General features: G+C 33.7%; 1 protein-coding gene across 1 annotated transcript in view; it reads left to right on the forward strand.

Moving 5' to 3' along the window:
* Positions 1-14,813, forward strand: part of LOC106469081 (synaptotagmin-6-like) — a 36,243-nt gene extending 21,430 nt beyond the window's left edge. The window contains exons 4-6 of the mRNA XM_013929536.2: positions 2,403-2,713; positions 9,361-9,481; positions 14,314-14,813. Coding sequence (XP_013784990.1) covers positions 2,403-2,713; positions 9,361-9,481; positions 14,314-14,612 — 731 coding nt within the window. The 3' untranslated portion in view covers positions 14,613-14,813. The remainder of the gene's footprint in view (positions 1-2,402; positions 2,714-9,360; positions 9,482-14,313) is intronic.
* Positions 14,814-15,174: the final 361 nt, after the last annotated feature.

Here is a 15,174-nt window from a genome sequence, read left to right on the forward strand (position 1 = left end):
CACGCCATTCTCTTAGAAACAATGCCTGTTGGTGGGGTTCCATCTCTTAGCAAGACAGAGTGGTCATAAGCATGCAGCAAGTGTGGTGAAGCGATACCTGTGTGTTTCCATAATTATATCAAATGATGTATGTGTAAGTGGAAAAACCTCGTATATAGTCATTTAAAAATTTATATTTCTTTCGCTTTTTTAAAAAAATATATATATATATATATATATATATATATACTTTTTTAAAGTAGCGAAAGCAATTTAAACTTTTAAATGACTATATACGAGGTTTTTCCACTTACACATACATCATTTGATATAATTATGGAAACACACAGGTATCGCTTCACCACACTTGCTGCATGCTTATGACCACTCTGTCTTGCTAAGAGATGAATCCCTGCCAACAGGTATTGTTTCTAAGAGAATGGCATGATGGATAAGAATGTGCCTGTACCTTTCAGCAGTCAGAGTACTATGAATTTTGTGAAGATTTTCAACACCATTGGCTGAGATGTAGCTTATGCTTGTATTGATCACCAGCATGCTTCACTATACGTAGATGTCGTACGTTGAATGTGATACCGTTTTTCCATCCAAAAAAAAATCTATCACTCCTTGTTGCCAAACAACTTGAATTTGGAATTCATCTGTAAAGAACACCCTCCTCCAGCTTTGTTTATTTCTGTTTTTGAAGTCTGAGGCCCATTTTAGAGTTTTGGTTTGGTTACCTCTCCTAAGCGGCGGTTGTTGAGCAGTTACACATGTAGTGAGGCCACTCTGTGCTAATGTGTATCATAGTTCTAAAGGTAACATTCACACTTATACTTACAGCCTTACAGCCATATTATTGGCAAAATCTCTACTAGAATTGTCGTATACTACATGAAATAAAGAGTATATCTTGAAATCACTTAACATCACTTTTGAATATTTTTGGCTTTCTATTTCGACCGCTTCTATAATGAATAATACTAGATTCACATACTTTCTTCAGAATTTCTATACATCTTGTACTGAAACATGAAGTTTTGTCTGAATCTATTTCTTCTACCAATCAAAACTTTGATTTCTTCGCGGTTTTTACGTGGCATTTCTGTCCTGGAAATCATGAGTGCACTCATTATACTAATACTTCGAATAGTATATTGTCTGTACTTTTACGGGTATTATGTTGAAGTAGCACAGTCTGATTGGTTGGATAGCAGCCAATCACAGAGTAAACTATCTATCAACACGTAATATGTTCTAGTGCAGTTTATTTACATATAATAGATGGGGAGCAGTCTCACAATATTTACATTTTATTCCCTGTTTCCTTAACTATTTGTGATGCTGTATTTCTATTGTGTGGTTTTACAGTAATGGCGTAAAAGCGTTGTCTTAACTGCAAAACAATATACAAAATGATAACAAAACCCCAGAATCGGCTTTTTTTCTTCTTAATTTTGTCATTTGTTATTCAGAGGTTGATTGGTTGTCGTTAAAAAACAAAGTTACACAATAGTCTATCTGGCTCATCCCACCGCGGGTATTGAAACTTTTAATGTTATAAGTCCTCAGACTTAACTCTGGTCTACTGAGGGCTTTTTCAAAGTGATTTGGACATCAGTGTTAGCATAGGGACTACTTTATTTTAGACATTTTTGAGTCAAACTCATTTCTTAGCAAGCTTTATTTTATTGTTATTTAATATACCGTAGTGATGAAATAATTTTATTATTATTACTGATACATCGTATAAATAAGCTTCAAGTTTATGTTGTATTATACACATTCAAGAATTATCCCTGAAAAATATGATGGTTCAGGTGTGTTACATTAAAGTAAACTACTTCTTCAAATTATGATTCAAATATTTTTGGTTAATAAGTTAACTGTAAAATAAAAAATACAATGACATTAATAATAATAGAAATGCACTTATATGTTTATATAAAACGACTACTGCTATAGTGGCTCACGTGCAAGACACGCGGAGACAGAGCTCCTTTGTCGTATCATAAAATTACACAGTTCAAATTCTTTTTTATTATTTTTATTATTAAACTAGAATCGTTTTAGAGAGATTCTCGGCTGTTGGTTATATTCTAGAACAGAGAGTTATTACCATGAACATCTTAGATCCGCCCCCCTCAGTGCAAATGCAAAATATCAGAGATAAGTTTAACGTCATTTTTTATATAAATCAAAGGTATGTAAACAAATGTATACAGCTTAAAACTTTTCACGTTACAACGAACACCCAACTATCATTCCAAATAACTGTTTAATTCCATTTCCATTTTCTAACCAAAAGTAGATAACACACATTTTTTGTAGGGAATAACTTAACTTACATTTTATTTTTTTAAACAAAATTTATGAACCTCCTTATGAAAAAAAAATTAAACAGCCCTTTTCTTTATCAGCTCACGATTTGGGATCTCTATCAGAAAACGGTTTCAACGATCCTTATGTCAAAGTAATCTTGTTACCAGAGGTTGACAGCAAACAAAGACAGACATATATTCGCAGAAACTCCATAGATCCAGTGTTTGATGAAATCTTCAAGATTCCAGTCTCTTTCGAAGAGTTGCCTGAAAAAGTGCTTTTGCTTCAGGTATTTGATTACGATAGATTCTCACGAAACGACGTCACGGGTGAAGTGAGAGTACAGATGTCCAATGTTGACGTTACTACGGATGTTGAAGTGTGGAGTGACATCATCAAAATGGAACAGGTAAGTTTGAAAATTGTGCTATCAGATTAAAGCATTGATAGACGAAGTGAGGATTATGTGCATATTTTAAGATAACCATTTTAATGGTTTACTTATTTTTCATTAGTATGGGAGCTCAAATTTATAACCTCTCCTTTATTCAAAATTCGTAATACCCTTATAGGTATTATGCAGTAGTAACTTTGAGAAATATGGCTGCTTTTTTAATTCATATGAAAATACAGGTTTGTTTTGATATCATGCTGTGGCTCGGTCTAGAAATAAATTCAGCAAAATCTGAACAGATATGGCACTTGAACGAAAAATTAGCTGTGATAGTAAAGTAAAAAGAGGTACAGTAGGTTTAACTTTAAATCCAGGACCCTTGTCTAGATGGTCCATCACTGTCCATATGTGAGCTCGGCTATCAGTACTGCCATGAAGGTAATGTGTGATATTGTTGATTCAAACGTTTCACAATGAAAACAAAATTATTCTGCACCATGTTGTATACAACAAGTTGAAAGAAATGTAGATGTGATGGTAGATGGCATCATATACTCCATCACAAATTCACTTCATTTGAATAGCATCACGAATCAAACCAAAGAAACAGTTCGTGGAAGACAGACGAAATTCAAGTACCACTGGATTATTTGAACCATTGCACAATCTCAACATCAAGACATCTTCTTCCTTAAACAAGAAGATCAAGGTTAGTGGTGATAAGACAGTGACTGACTATCAATGCAGACAGAATTTTTAGGCGTCTTGTAGTAATTGTACAAACAAGAGAGATTGACTTGATGGAAGTTTTTACACATGAGCTTTCTACGGTTCCATATTCTTTTGTACATTATTATGGTACCCTAAACAAAACTGCAAAAAAATATGCTATTGCTAAATTAGAAAACGAAACATAGTCTATGTATCAACTGCCAACATCTAACATGCCCACAGCTTGGATAGTGGATGGTGTGGCTATTATACAAATGGTCGAGCAAGAAAGTGCTACTAGCTTTAAAGAACTTACTGAATTGGTTCTTAGAATAATATCCCAGACTATACAAAGTTTAAGTGTTGTGAAATTGTAGATATCGTATTTTATTGTTATGATCTAAAAGATTCAATAAAAGCATTTGAGCGTGCACGAAGACAATTCTCAGAAAAAAAAAGAAGTCAAAATCCATGGTTCAAAATACACATCCCAATTCAATGGAGCAAGAATAAAGGAAATCTAGTAAATTCCTGTCCGAATCGTGTGTGAAATGGCAAAAACTTTACTTGTCCGAGATCAAAAAACGATTATTGCAGGTGGATTTAAAGATGGTTTCATTGATCGAAAATTCATTTCAGATGTAGTTTTAGACCAAGAAGATCTATTATCTTCACACGAAGAAGATAATACCTGGCTTATACTTCATGTTGCACATGCTTCACACGAATACTCTCTACCTACATTATATCCACAAGTTGAAAGCAGATTAAGAGGTTGTGTTTCATTTTGATGTGAAGAACAAACCAGATTTATACCACCCACATCACAGCAGCTGAACTTGGACAACTATTAAGCAGCATATTGCCAACAGTACACTTATTAACTGGATATAGTCAGAAATCTCGCAGGTGTTGGCAAATTAAAGCCATGTCAGCTTGTCAGGAAGAATCCACAAAAATATAGAAGCTATACGAATTTTGGTACTGCAGTGGATATATCTTCTGCACAGTTGAAATAAGTAGAACTTCTGATAACCTTTCTTTGTAACTCAACTGGTGATTCAGTGGATGTAAATGGTGGTGATATAAGCTTTTCTGTCGCAAACAGTCCCAGAATGAAGCTCTCCTCAACATGCAATAGTCTTCTGCAACATGACAAACATGCAACTTACCAGAACTTCATCTGGAACCAAGCCATAAAGGTTTAATCTGACATTCCGTCACCAATTGGAAGTGGCTTGTATCATGACAAGGGAGGATACCTTTCTTCAACACTAATATAAAAGGAAACTGATCCTGTAGCCTTCCCAGAACTCGTTACAAAAAGATGTAAAAATGCTAAGTGTAAGCACAACTGCTGGTGTTCCAAACAAAGCATGGATGCAAACAGGTGGTATATACTGGTGATGAGGACTGTTATAATCCTCATAACATTGGCAGTGTGGAACAAAACGAGTCTGATACTACAGATGATTTAGATGTAGACCTATAGCGTATGGTAAATACATTGAAAAAGTTAGACATATATATATATATATATATATATACTGTCACGTTGCCCATCGTTGAGAGAGCGTTCATTGACTATTAGTATTTTAGCACTATGATGTGCAGTTGTATAGCTGGCTTCTATTGTAATGAATACAATATTTAAAACTTTAGTGTAATTGAATAAAATTAGTTCTTCTCTTTGAAATAACATTGTTGAAAATCCTTATTTATCAGTCATTGTTACTTGTCTTGACAATTTAAGTTGTTGTTTTTTTTACCTTTTTAATTTCAGAAAATGTTATTTTGACATGACTATAATAATCTTGAATATGTTGCTAGCACTTTTCAACACCATACCCATCCCCCAGATAAGTTCCTAATGTATTCTCCTATTATAGTTGTTACTTCCTGTACGGAGGTGTGCTACGTTACAAACAAGCTAACTGCATAGATCAGAACTAAAAAATAACTTAGTAAATGTAAATAATGTAGCTAATTATATATACCGGTCTAATAAAGCAAAACATAAGAAAACAAAAACTTATGATGATTAGAAAAGGTTCATCCTGTTTAGGTGGTTGTAGATTAGACTTAAATCCATATAATAAGCTAACAATACAAAATCATCTTCATAAGTATGAAAAATACAATATATACATATATATATTAAACATTATAATCAGTACTATTAATGACATTTATTTGAAAGAAAGAACTGAATATAACTTTACTTTTATGTTCACCCACAGGAAATTAGACACAAGATCGAATTCTTCCTTCTGAACCCCATTATGCTATTTGCAAGTAATTCATTTATACCCTATAATACTGAAACTCATACTTCTGTATTGAGTAATGTCCCTATCTATTTTCGCTGCGTTAAACCAGACAGTTAAGTTTTATCCTATATTAATTCAAGGGAGATGCCATGTTTGAAACTCACAAGCTAGCCCTTGGATCCACAGTCTCGAAAGGTAATCAATAGGCTGCACCTGGCCAATATAAGAAAATACAATATTACTTCATTATCTGAATACAACCATAACCATGAACATAGTTAAATGAGAAAATCAATTTGTTCAAGAGCCGCAAACCCTAAATATCATCATATTAAGATTAGCAAAAAAAAGAAGGTTTGTAGCTGAAAGGACCTAATTATTGTTCTGTAAGAAAACACAAACCCTTTAAGTATCTGAAATGTTACTTTTAACAGAGTAAGACGTTGTCTGTTTTGTGCTATAAAAATGGAAATTATTCCTCAGTAGCGGAATAAAACTTTGCCTGCCGAGCATTAGAATAGCAGGAATGTTACATCTGGAACAAAGAAAGATCTTATTTGTCGTCTGTTACTGTTATCATTATGTGAATGTTACTTCTGTAATGGAATAAAGCTTTGTCTATAATATGTTAAAATAACAGGAATGTTACATCTGGAACAAAGCAAGGCCTTATTTGCCACATGTTACTAACGTGGAAATATTACATCTGGTTCTGATTAAAGTTGGCAACCACATGATATCTTGAGGTTATGACCTCTCTTATGTTTCATTGGTATAACCAGTCACGTTAAAAGTGCTAGTTGCTGTGGGTATGTCTGACTTTAACAAGTTAATTAAGCAGCGTGAGATTTATTCAGTCTGGAACAGAATCTCCACAGATGCAGTAAGGAACAATTTATCAACATAGTCTTTCTTGCGTTAGTTATCCACGTGATTGCTGGTCATTCCCACTATAAAATAAGGGACGTTGTAGTTTCTAGACATCATCTGACCGACCAGTGTAAAAGGTTGCTGTCTGCGCATACATATAGTAGAGTTAACCTTACTGAAACTTTTCCCACTGGTGAACAAAGGTGGATGACATAAAAGGATAAGTAGCCAAAGTGAAAGGAACTTAACGACTTTCTTTACAAGATGTTACATGAGAATCTCACATACACCTGAATAATGAACAATTGTGAAAAATTCTACATTAAAACAAGGAAGTATCAAACACATGGTATAGCTGCATACCACAATGTATCTATTGACACAGTATATTAGATCTATAAGATGTGTCTATTGACACAGTACTCTAGATTTGTGAGATGTATTTATTGATAAAGTTCACTAAATCTATGAGCTGAGTGTATTATCTCAGTACACTAGATCTACGAGAAGTTTTTATTGACACAGTACATTAGATATACAAGATGTGTCTATTGACACAATACACTAGATTCATGAGATATATCTGTAGATACAATACATTAGATCCACGCTAATGTTTAAGCTGGTTTCATCGTAGTATGTCCGAAATCAAACGTTATATTAAGGTATGAATAATGGAGGAAACGTAACAATGATTTTGAGTTATTAAGACCTGGAGTTTTATGTTTTGCTGGTGTGACCACAGCCATAACATGTCACTATTTCACAAGTATCACAATAATTGTAACCAGACATTATTTAGAAAGTTTTAGCATCGGATCACGTATAAAGTAAAGTCGAAAACATACCCGATAAATGGAACATTAACATAGCTTATTTTATAACGTGAATGATTGTATGCTTACAATGTTTATTCAACATGTTGAGTTTATCAATCTCTATTATCTTCCCTTCGCTATCAGGGTATAACTTTCAAGTCTTTCATCAAGAACACTCTGAGTAATTCTCGTATACACTGCCTTTGCTGGCTTCTTTAATCCAAGAAAATAAAAAATAAAAAACTTTCGGTTATTCGAAATTTTCATGTAACGTTTTGTGTGCTGACAAAACTACCATCCAACATGAGATTGCCAAATCAGGATATTAATTAACGAAACACAAAACCTAGTAGTTAATTTCTTAAAATATATTGAATTAATCCAAAAATGGTCATACTCAATAACCCATTAAAAAATAATAATAATGTACTTGCTAATCTGTTTAGACTTCTGAAAATGAATTTAATCTCTTTCAACTTAGCAAGCAGACTAAATCCGTCAAACATTATCTAATCATCTTCTTATAGATTGCATCAATCGCATCTGTTATTACATACTCTAAATACCTCATATCTTGTGCTGTGTATCATGGTGTGTCAAGAAGTCTCCACAGTACCATCCCATAACAAAAATGTTTTAAACACTTAATTCAAATAAAGTAATACACTAATGTAGGCCGAGCATGACCTGGTGGCTAATTAGGGCGCTCATATCGCAATCTACCGGTCATGGGATCTAACCTCGTCACCAAAAACTCGTCCTTTAAGCCGTAGGGGCGTTATAACGTGACGGTCAATCCCACTGTTCAGAAATCCCATTGTTAGAAAAATAAGTGTCATATATATATGTAATTTCTAAATTCAAGTAGGTTTCATTTTATTTCATTGCTCAATTTGAGTACACTTACTGAAATATGTTAAACTGGTAAAGTGACAAAGGGTTATTTTTAACCCTGTTGACGACAATAACTTGCCATATGTCTGGGTGTTGAGTAACTAGTACGAATTCTAGGTAAACCTAAAACTTTATTATAAATATTGTATTATATTTGTAATTTAGTATGTTGTTTTATGAACTCTTTCCCTGAGTTATTACTACATTTGTTTTGGTAATTGCTATTTGATATTTGACTTATAAATTCATAAGTAAAATGTTTATTTGGGGTTAGATATTCTTTGGGAGCAGGCATGGCTTAATGGTTAAAATTCCAAGTCTATGAATCCGAGGATTCACGGTTCGCGGTCCGTTGTCGCAAAAACACTCTTCCCTCTTGGGGGCGTGGGTGTGCTATAAGAGTGTCACTAAAATCCTATTATTCTATTAGACAAGAGTAACCTATAGTTGGTAGTTTATGCTGTTGGTTATTTGCATTTCCTCAAGTCTATCGGTTCAAAATTAGGAACGAATATGTTCATATAATCTCTTATGTAGCTATGTGGGAAAATTCTGAAAAAAAGCAGACAAACAAAAAAGTACTATGCATGATTTTTCGAATAGTAATTAATGAAGTTAGTCATTAAAATCCCCGGGAATGTTTGCTAGGGCGGATTTTACCTTACAACTTGAATTATATCTCATTGTTTAATATCAGTAGTGGATATTGGTGTATAGAAGGCATATTAATTCCAGAAATAAACGACCTTATAACACTTAAATGCTGTTTTTATTTAATTAGACACTCAATGTTTCGCTTTACAGCTTTATCAGGAGCGTTCAGTTTCGGTTTGTGTTTTATTGAACGCTCCTGAAGAAGCTGTAAAGCGAAACGTTGAGAGTTTAATTAAATACAAAAAACATTTGAGTGTTATAAAGTCGTTTATTTCTAGTATTAATCTGAATTATAGCTGTTTACATTACACTTAAAACGGTCGATGATTAAAACATTCTTGGGAAATTTCTGAAACAGAATGTAAACATTGTACGTCTATAAAATATTGATTTTTAGTTAAATTTTTCTGATATTTTATTTCACGATTTTCTGCTATCTTGCCAGGTCTCTAAAGATAGGCCTGAAATTTTGCTGTCGCTCAGTTACTTACCTTCTGCCGGACGATTGAATGTCGTTATACTAAAAGCTTCAAACCTGATGTCATCAGAAGATAAAGAAGTACCTGGTAATTTATCACTATTATTATTGTCATTATCGTATAGATGTAATAATCCTGGTAGCTTGTTATAATAAAAGTAAAATGACGTTATATGAGAACTGCTATTAATTTGAAGAGCTGAATTTGATTTTTAAAATTTTTCATGAGATAGATTTAGATTACATTTTCGACTACGATACATTCGGCGCCAAAATGTTACGTCTTTATTGATATGCTTAAAATGCCTGCCATATAATATCCAAGTTGATAGATTTGTTGTTTACACTTACATTCAAAAAATAATAACGCATTTGATGTATTATATTTGAGCGGTCAGTGTTGTATTTCAAAATTAAATCTGTAGAAATAAAATTTATCCCCTAGGTTAAAAGCACGATAGTCTTAACATTTTGTACAAAAATGGCACCTGAATGTGTATTAAGACTAAAATTTTAACACCATCCAACACTTAAAGCTAAAAACATCGTTAACTTGGTGAAGCGTCGCCTGTATCAGGTTTTTGTCCATGTTTTCAGTTTTAGTAGTTGAACTTAAAATTTTAATCTTAACAACTGTTTATAAAGTAATTATTGTTTTATTGAATATTTTTTTTCCTCTAACCTCATTTCACAAGTATTTTATGCGTTCTATCTCGTAGCCGTTTTTTTTATGGAATTTGGTTAGCGATGGTTTTTAGTTATTGTTTTTTCCATGGAAAAACAAAGTTAAAATATCTGTAAAGTGAATTCTGTTTCAGTTTCGAGTAAGCTGTTACAGCTTACCAGCTTTTTATCCCATATTTCCCAAATCTTCTTTGAAAGGTCAAAAGCACATAAAATCATTATCGATACATCATTTTACAACTACATCTAAAAAATCGTTACATTTTGAAAATACTGTTTACTTAATGAAACAGTTGAATCTCTTGTAAAAAAAACTCATTGTGGGTATTTTGGAAATTCAGGGTTGAAGCAGAGAGGGATGGTATAGTAGCTCCAAATTTCTGGGTAGAAAGTTTATCTGGACTCTTATAAAGATACAGTGGAGTTCTTTTCAAAAGTATTTCTCTTCATGAGATCACTATATCCGCTTTCATTACATGAGATTACTCCGATCACTGTATCTACTGCAAAAATCTTTCATTTCATGAAGACTTTACTTTTCACCAGGAGAACTGCATAATAGAAAGCTTGATGCTCAGGAAACTAATATATGTCAGACTGTTTTTACCATAATACTCCCCTCTTCATTTTCCAGAGAAATAAATAAATAAAAACCTTGAAGAACAAGCTATTGTTAACAATTACTGGCTATTATGTTTTGTAAAAGCACTGTTCCAATATTAAATTAATAAAAGCTGGGGTCAGCTACTGATTAACCAAATTGTGTTATCCAATAATTGAGTTTGTTTGTAGTTTAAATTTTTCAATCGTTATTTGTGATATAAAGTTATTCATTACATGATTTTATATTTTTTCTTAAATTTCCATGTTTTGGTTAACTAAAAAGAAAAGAATTGCTATTTCAAAACCAAACCTAATTACGAACTCAGAAAACGTGTTCACATGTTGGCAAAAGAATGCAACGCACTGAGGCTTTCTTACCTCATAAAATGACTTTCAGGCTGTAAGTGCTTGTTGAAAGCTTCCTGCCATATAAAGGTTATAAAAAAGTCAGTTTATGATCGACTAGAAATCAAACCCATAGCTATGGTGGTCTTGCAGTCGTCCAACTTAGACTTCATATATGTTTTTTTTTCTTTTTGCTAATACCGTTCTTAAAATTTTGGTATTAGTTTCCTTTTTTCATGAATCCAGTAATAATTTGAAAGTGGTTTGTGTTCCTTGACTCCGAAATATGCCCTCATGCACTATAAATATTTTACTTGCCTGAGTATGTTACTAACTGGGAGTAGATTTTACGCAGTTTTCTGTTAACGCACAAAGTAACTATAGACTATACTATTATGTTTTAGGTTCACAGGATTGTTCACAAATTATGGTAACAATTTGCATATCCAATCATTTTGCCCTTGATCATCCCCGTGATTTGAGAGTACACAGATTGAAAACCTTGATCCTCTTGTTGCAATTCAGTTTAAGTGCGGCGATCTACAAATACTTAAGATTTAATATTCTGTGAAGGTTATATTACAAGACTTTCTCGTCCCACATTCTCTTAATTAGCTCTTATAAAAACGCGCAAAGCACGAAATTTCTTTTGAAATAAAGGATATTTCATATATTTTAACCGTATTGATAAAGTAAGGGAAGACATAATTCCATCACGGAAAACAGGCTATTCCACCTCTGACTACTAGTGGCACACCGGAAGTAGCGAATAATATTATATAGATTGTCATTGGAAATAACTGGAGAACATAGCAATCCATTGCAGCTCAAATAGTAACCTCCACTAGAACTTTACACAAGCTAATTTACACTGATTTACGTCTATAAAAGCGAAACAAGAGCCAAGTACACGTGCTTATCTTGAAGAACATAGCCCAATTCAAGATCAACTGTCAAAAGCTGTATGCGCAGTATATAAGAAATGAAAGACAGGAGTATGTTGTCATGTTGAACTTGAGTGTCTGTAATAGTCCAAGCAATTGATTATCATTCTACTAATGATTAAACATTTAAAAAATGGTTTAAAGTATGTTTAGAAAGATCTGTGTACACTTGGAGTTGAACTCCAGAGCGTGGAGCTACTGATCCTTTCCCAGTTTGTCAGCAAGAAAGATAGCTTTCTATTTTTTGACGTCACATTCTATCCTTTTTCAAGAAAGTCGGTAAATCACCATTTAGCGATCTTGTATTTTGCACACTCTCAAAACATGGAAATTTAAAGTAATACTTCAGCGATTCTCGGCGTTCAAACCGATATCTCTTAAAAAAACACAATAATTTTAAATAATAAAATTACATCTTAATTAAGCACCGTCCTGTATTAAATATGATGAGGACAAACAAAAATTCATGCTATATCATTCACGACGATAAAAACTGGGTTTCGATACTCGTGGTGAGTACAGCACGGAATAGCCCATTTGCGCTTAACAACAAATAAACAAAATACACCATTCGCAGTCATCTTCCGTGGATTTCAGAGTCTTGAGTGGCTCAAACAGACACACTGTAAGTATTCGTTATACGTACGACTGGTGGATTTTGGAAAACGTGAAGAGTGACCTTAGTTGTTCAAAAGTCTTTTGCGGTGAAAATTGTACTGCTGAGGAATAGCCCATAAAGAGGGCCAAAATATTTTAGTCTGAGGCTCCCTTGATGTGAATAAAAAAGTTTGAGGCCCCCCAACCTATAACAGTGCCGTAGTAAAAATAGTAACATCTCCTTTCGACATACTGTATCATTTAATTCAACATAATTTTTATCGGTTTATTGTTTACTTAGAATTAAAAATTAATTCAGCATTTTTGTTTTTGGCCTATATTTTGGCGGTCCCCAGAAAAAGGTTCAAGACCACCAGGGGGCTGCGGCTCCCACTTTGGGAAATACTGATGCAGAACACAGTCCGTAGTGGGAAAGGTCTGAAAGCCGTGGCACTTGCCCTTGTAATATTATTATAAACACACCCTTCTATAAACATGTAGAAGCCATTATTATTATAATTTTATTTTGGATGAATTTTGTTATTGTGATTATAAAATTAAGCGCACATATTCTAAAAAGATTGTTTGTTTTGAATTTCACGCAAAGCTGCACGAGGGCTATCTGCGCTAGCCGTCCCTAATTTAGCAGTGTAAGACTAGAGGGAAGGCAACTAGTCATCACCACCCACCGCCAACTCTTGGGCTACTCTTTTACCAACCAATGTGATTGACCGTCACATTATAACGCCCCCACGGCTGAAAGGGCGAGCATTTTTGGTGTGACGGGAATTCGAACCCGCAGATTCCGAGTCGAGCGCCCTAAGCTCCTGGCCATGCCGAGCTCTAAAAAGATAAACACTCAATCGTGCTTATTTTAGCTGTTTTGTAACACACTAATTAATACCTTTATACTGCAACTGAAGAAATTATAAACTTTATTATAGTTGATTTATTTGAAAGTATTTACATACTTAACAACACACTACCATATAGTGAGAACCAATACTCAAAAAGCTTATATACTCCTCGTAACATTTCTCGAGTTCCAGTGTCCACGTTTATAATAACAGTTTCAAAAGTGTTACAGGATAAGACTAGTGTTGAGTAGAAGCGGCATGAATGTTCCCGCCTATAAATTATGGTACATATCGTTATGAAAAGAATATTTGTTTAAATTCGGTAGTAGCCAAGATGTGCAAGTATACAATACATAATGGTTTTAAATCGATATCTTGAGCGTTTTCTAGCAATTTCAAAGTTACGTTTTCCAAATCCTGTCACCGAACATGCTCGCCCTTTCAGCGGCGGGGGCGTTATAAAATAACGATCAATCCCACTATTCTTTGGTAAAGAATAGCTCAAGAGTTGGCAGTGGGTGGTGTAGACTACCTGCCTTCCCTCTTTTCTATCATTTCAAAGTTAGGGACGGTAGCGTAGATAGCCCTCGAAATTCAACATTTAAAAAAAATGATATATAAGACTTGTCATTTTTCTAAGTGTATTCAGTAAATTAAACAAATAATTGTTAGAAATTAAAAATTATATCCGGTTCGTGCAACAATTTTGTGAGCAAAAAAGAGAAGTAAAATTACGTCATAAGCGACGACAGAAAAAAAAAAGGCGTAATTTTTTTATGTTGAATGACCTGAAGGTTGATTCATCGTAAACATAGTAATAAGTGTAACGAAATATTGCATATGACTGGAACTGATTGATGTTTGTTTTATTTTGTTTTTCCTTATTCAAGATTCTTACGTGAAAGTTTGTCTTACATACGGAGATAAAAGGATGAAAAAGAAGAAAACGACCAAAAAAGGATCTAGAAACCCAGTGTGGAACGAAGCGTTAAGTTTTGATATATTGGAAGAGGACTTGAAACAGTGTAACCTTATGGTGAATGTTGCCAAGGGTCATCATGGTAATTCTCTACATTTGGGTGCCTGTAGTTTGGGTGAAAATGAAAGTGGTAAAGGAATGTCTCACTGGGAAGATATGTTGCATAACCCTAGAAAATCCATAGCTATGTGGCATAACCTGCATTCGTGATTATCTTTTGTTTGAAACTTTGAAACTACGTCAAATGTAATTTGTGGTAACATTGTGAAATGTCTCTTTTTTTGTTTTTTAACGTACGCATGTTGTTAAGTACAGCATCTGTATTTAGTAGAAAACACGAGTTAAAACCCTGACATCTCATGAGGACGAAAATTTCTTGTCAGTAGGAAGTAGAAATTTCATCCTTCATTATGTTATAATCAGAATATTACTATTTCATCAAAAGCTCTCGCAATATATATATATGTATATTTGGTAGCTTTTAGTGTGTCTTCAAATGTCTCGTAGTTATTAGTTGTTCAATGTGTCCTACAGAGATAAAAAGAAAATGATTGTTCCTGGATTATTTTCTTGATATGGTAATAGCTAAAATTCTGGACTTTGATAAACGTACTACGACTGACGACAAGTAAGCGGATTAAGAAATTTCAGAAAAGCTGTTTTTAAGGAGCTTAACTAAATAGTATCTGGACACGTTAAACCAGGAAGTAGTTATATTTTGCCCTAATAGATAATGCCTGTAAATGCGTCAAAGACCCGATATCGCTAAGAC

This window comes from Limulus polyphemus, unplaced genomic scaffold, assembly GCF_000517525.1.
Source record: "Limulus polyphemus unplaced genomic scaffold, Limulus_polyphemus-2.1.2 Scaffold3289, whole genome shotgun sequence".
NCBI classification, from domain to species: Eukaryota; Metazoa; Arthropoda; class Merostomata; order Xiphosura; family Limulidae; genus Limulus; species Limulus polyphemus.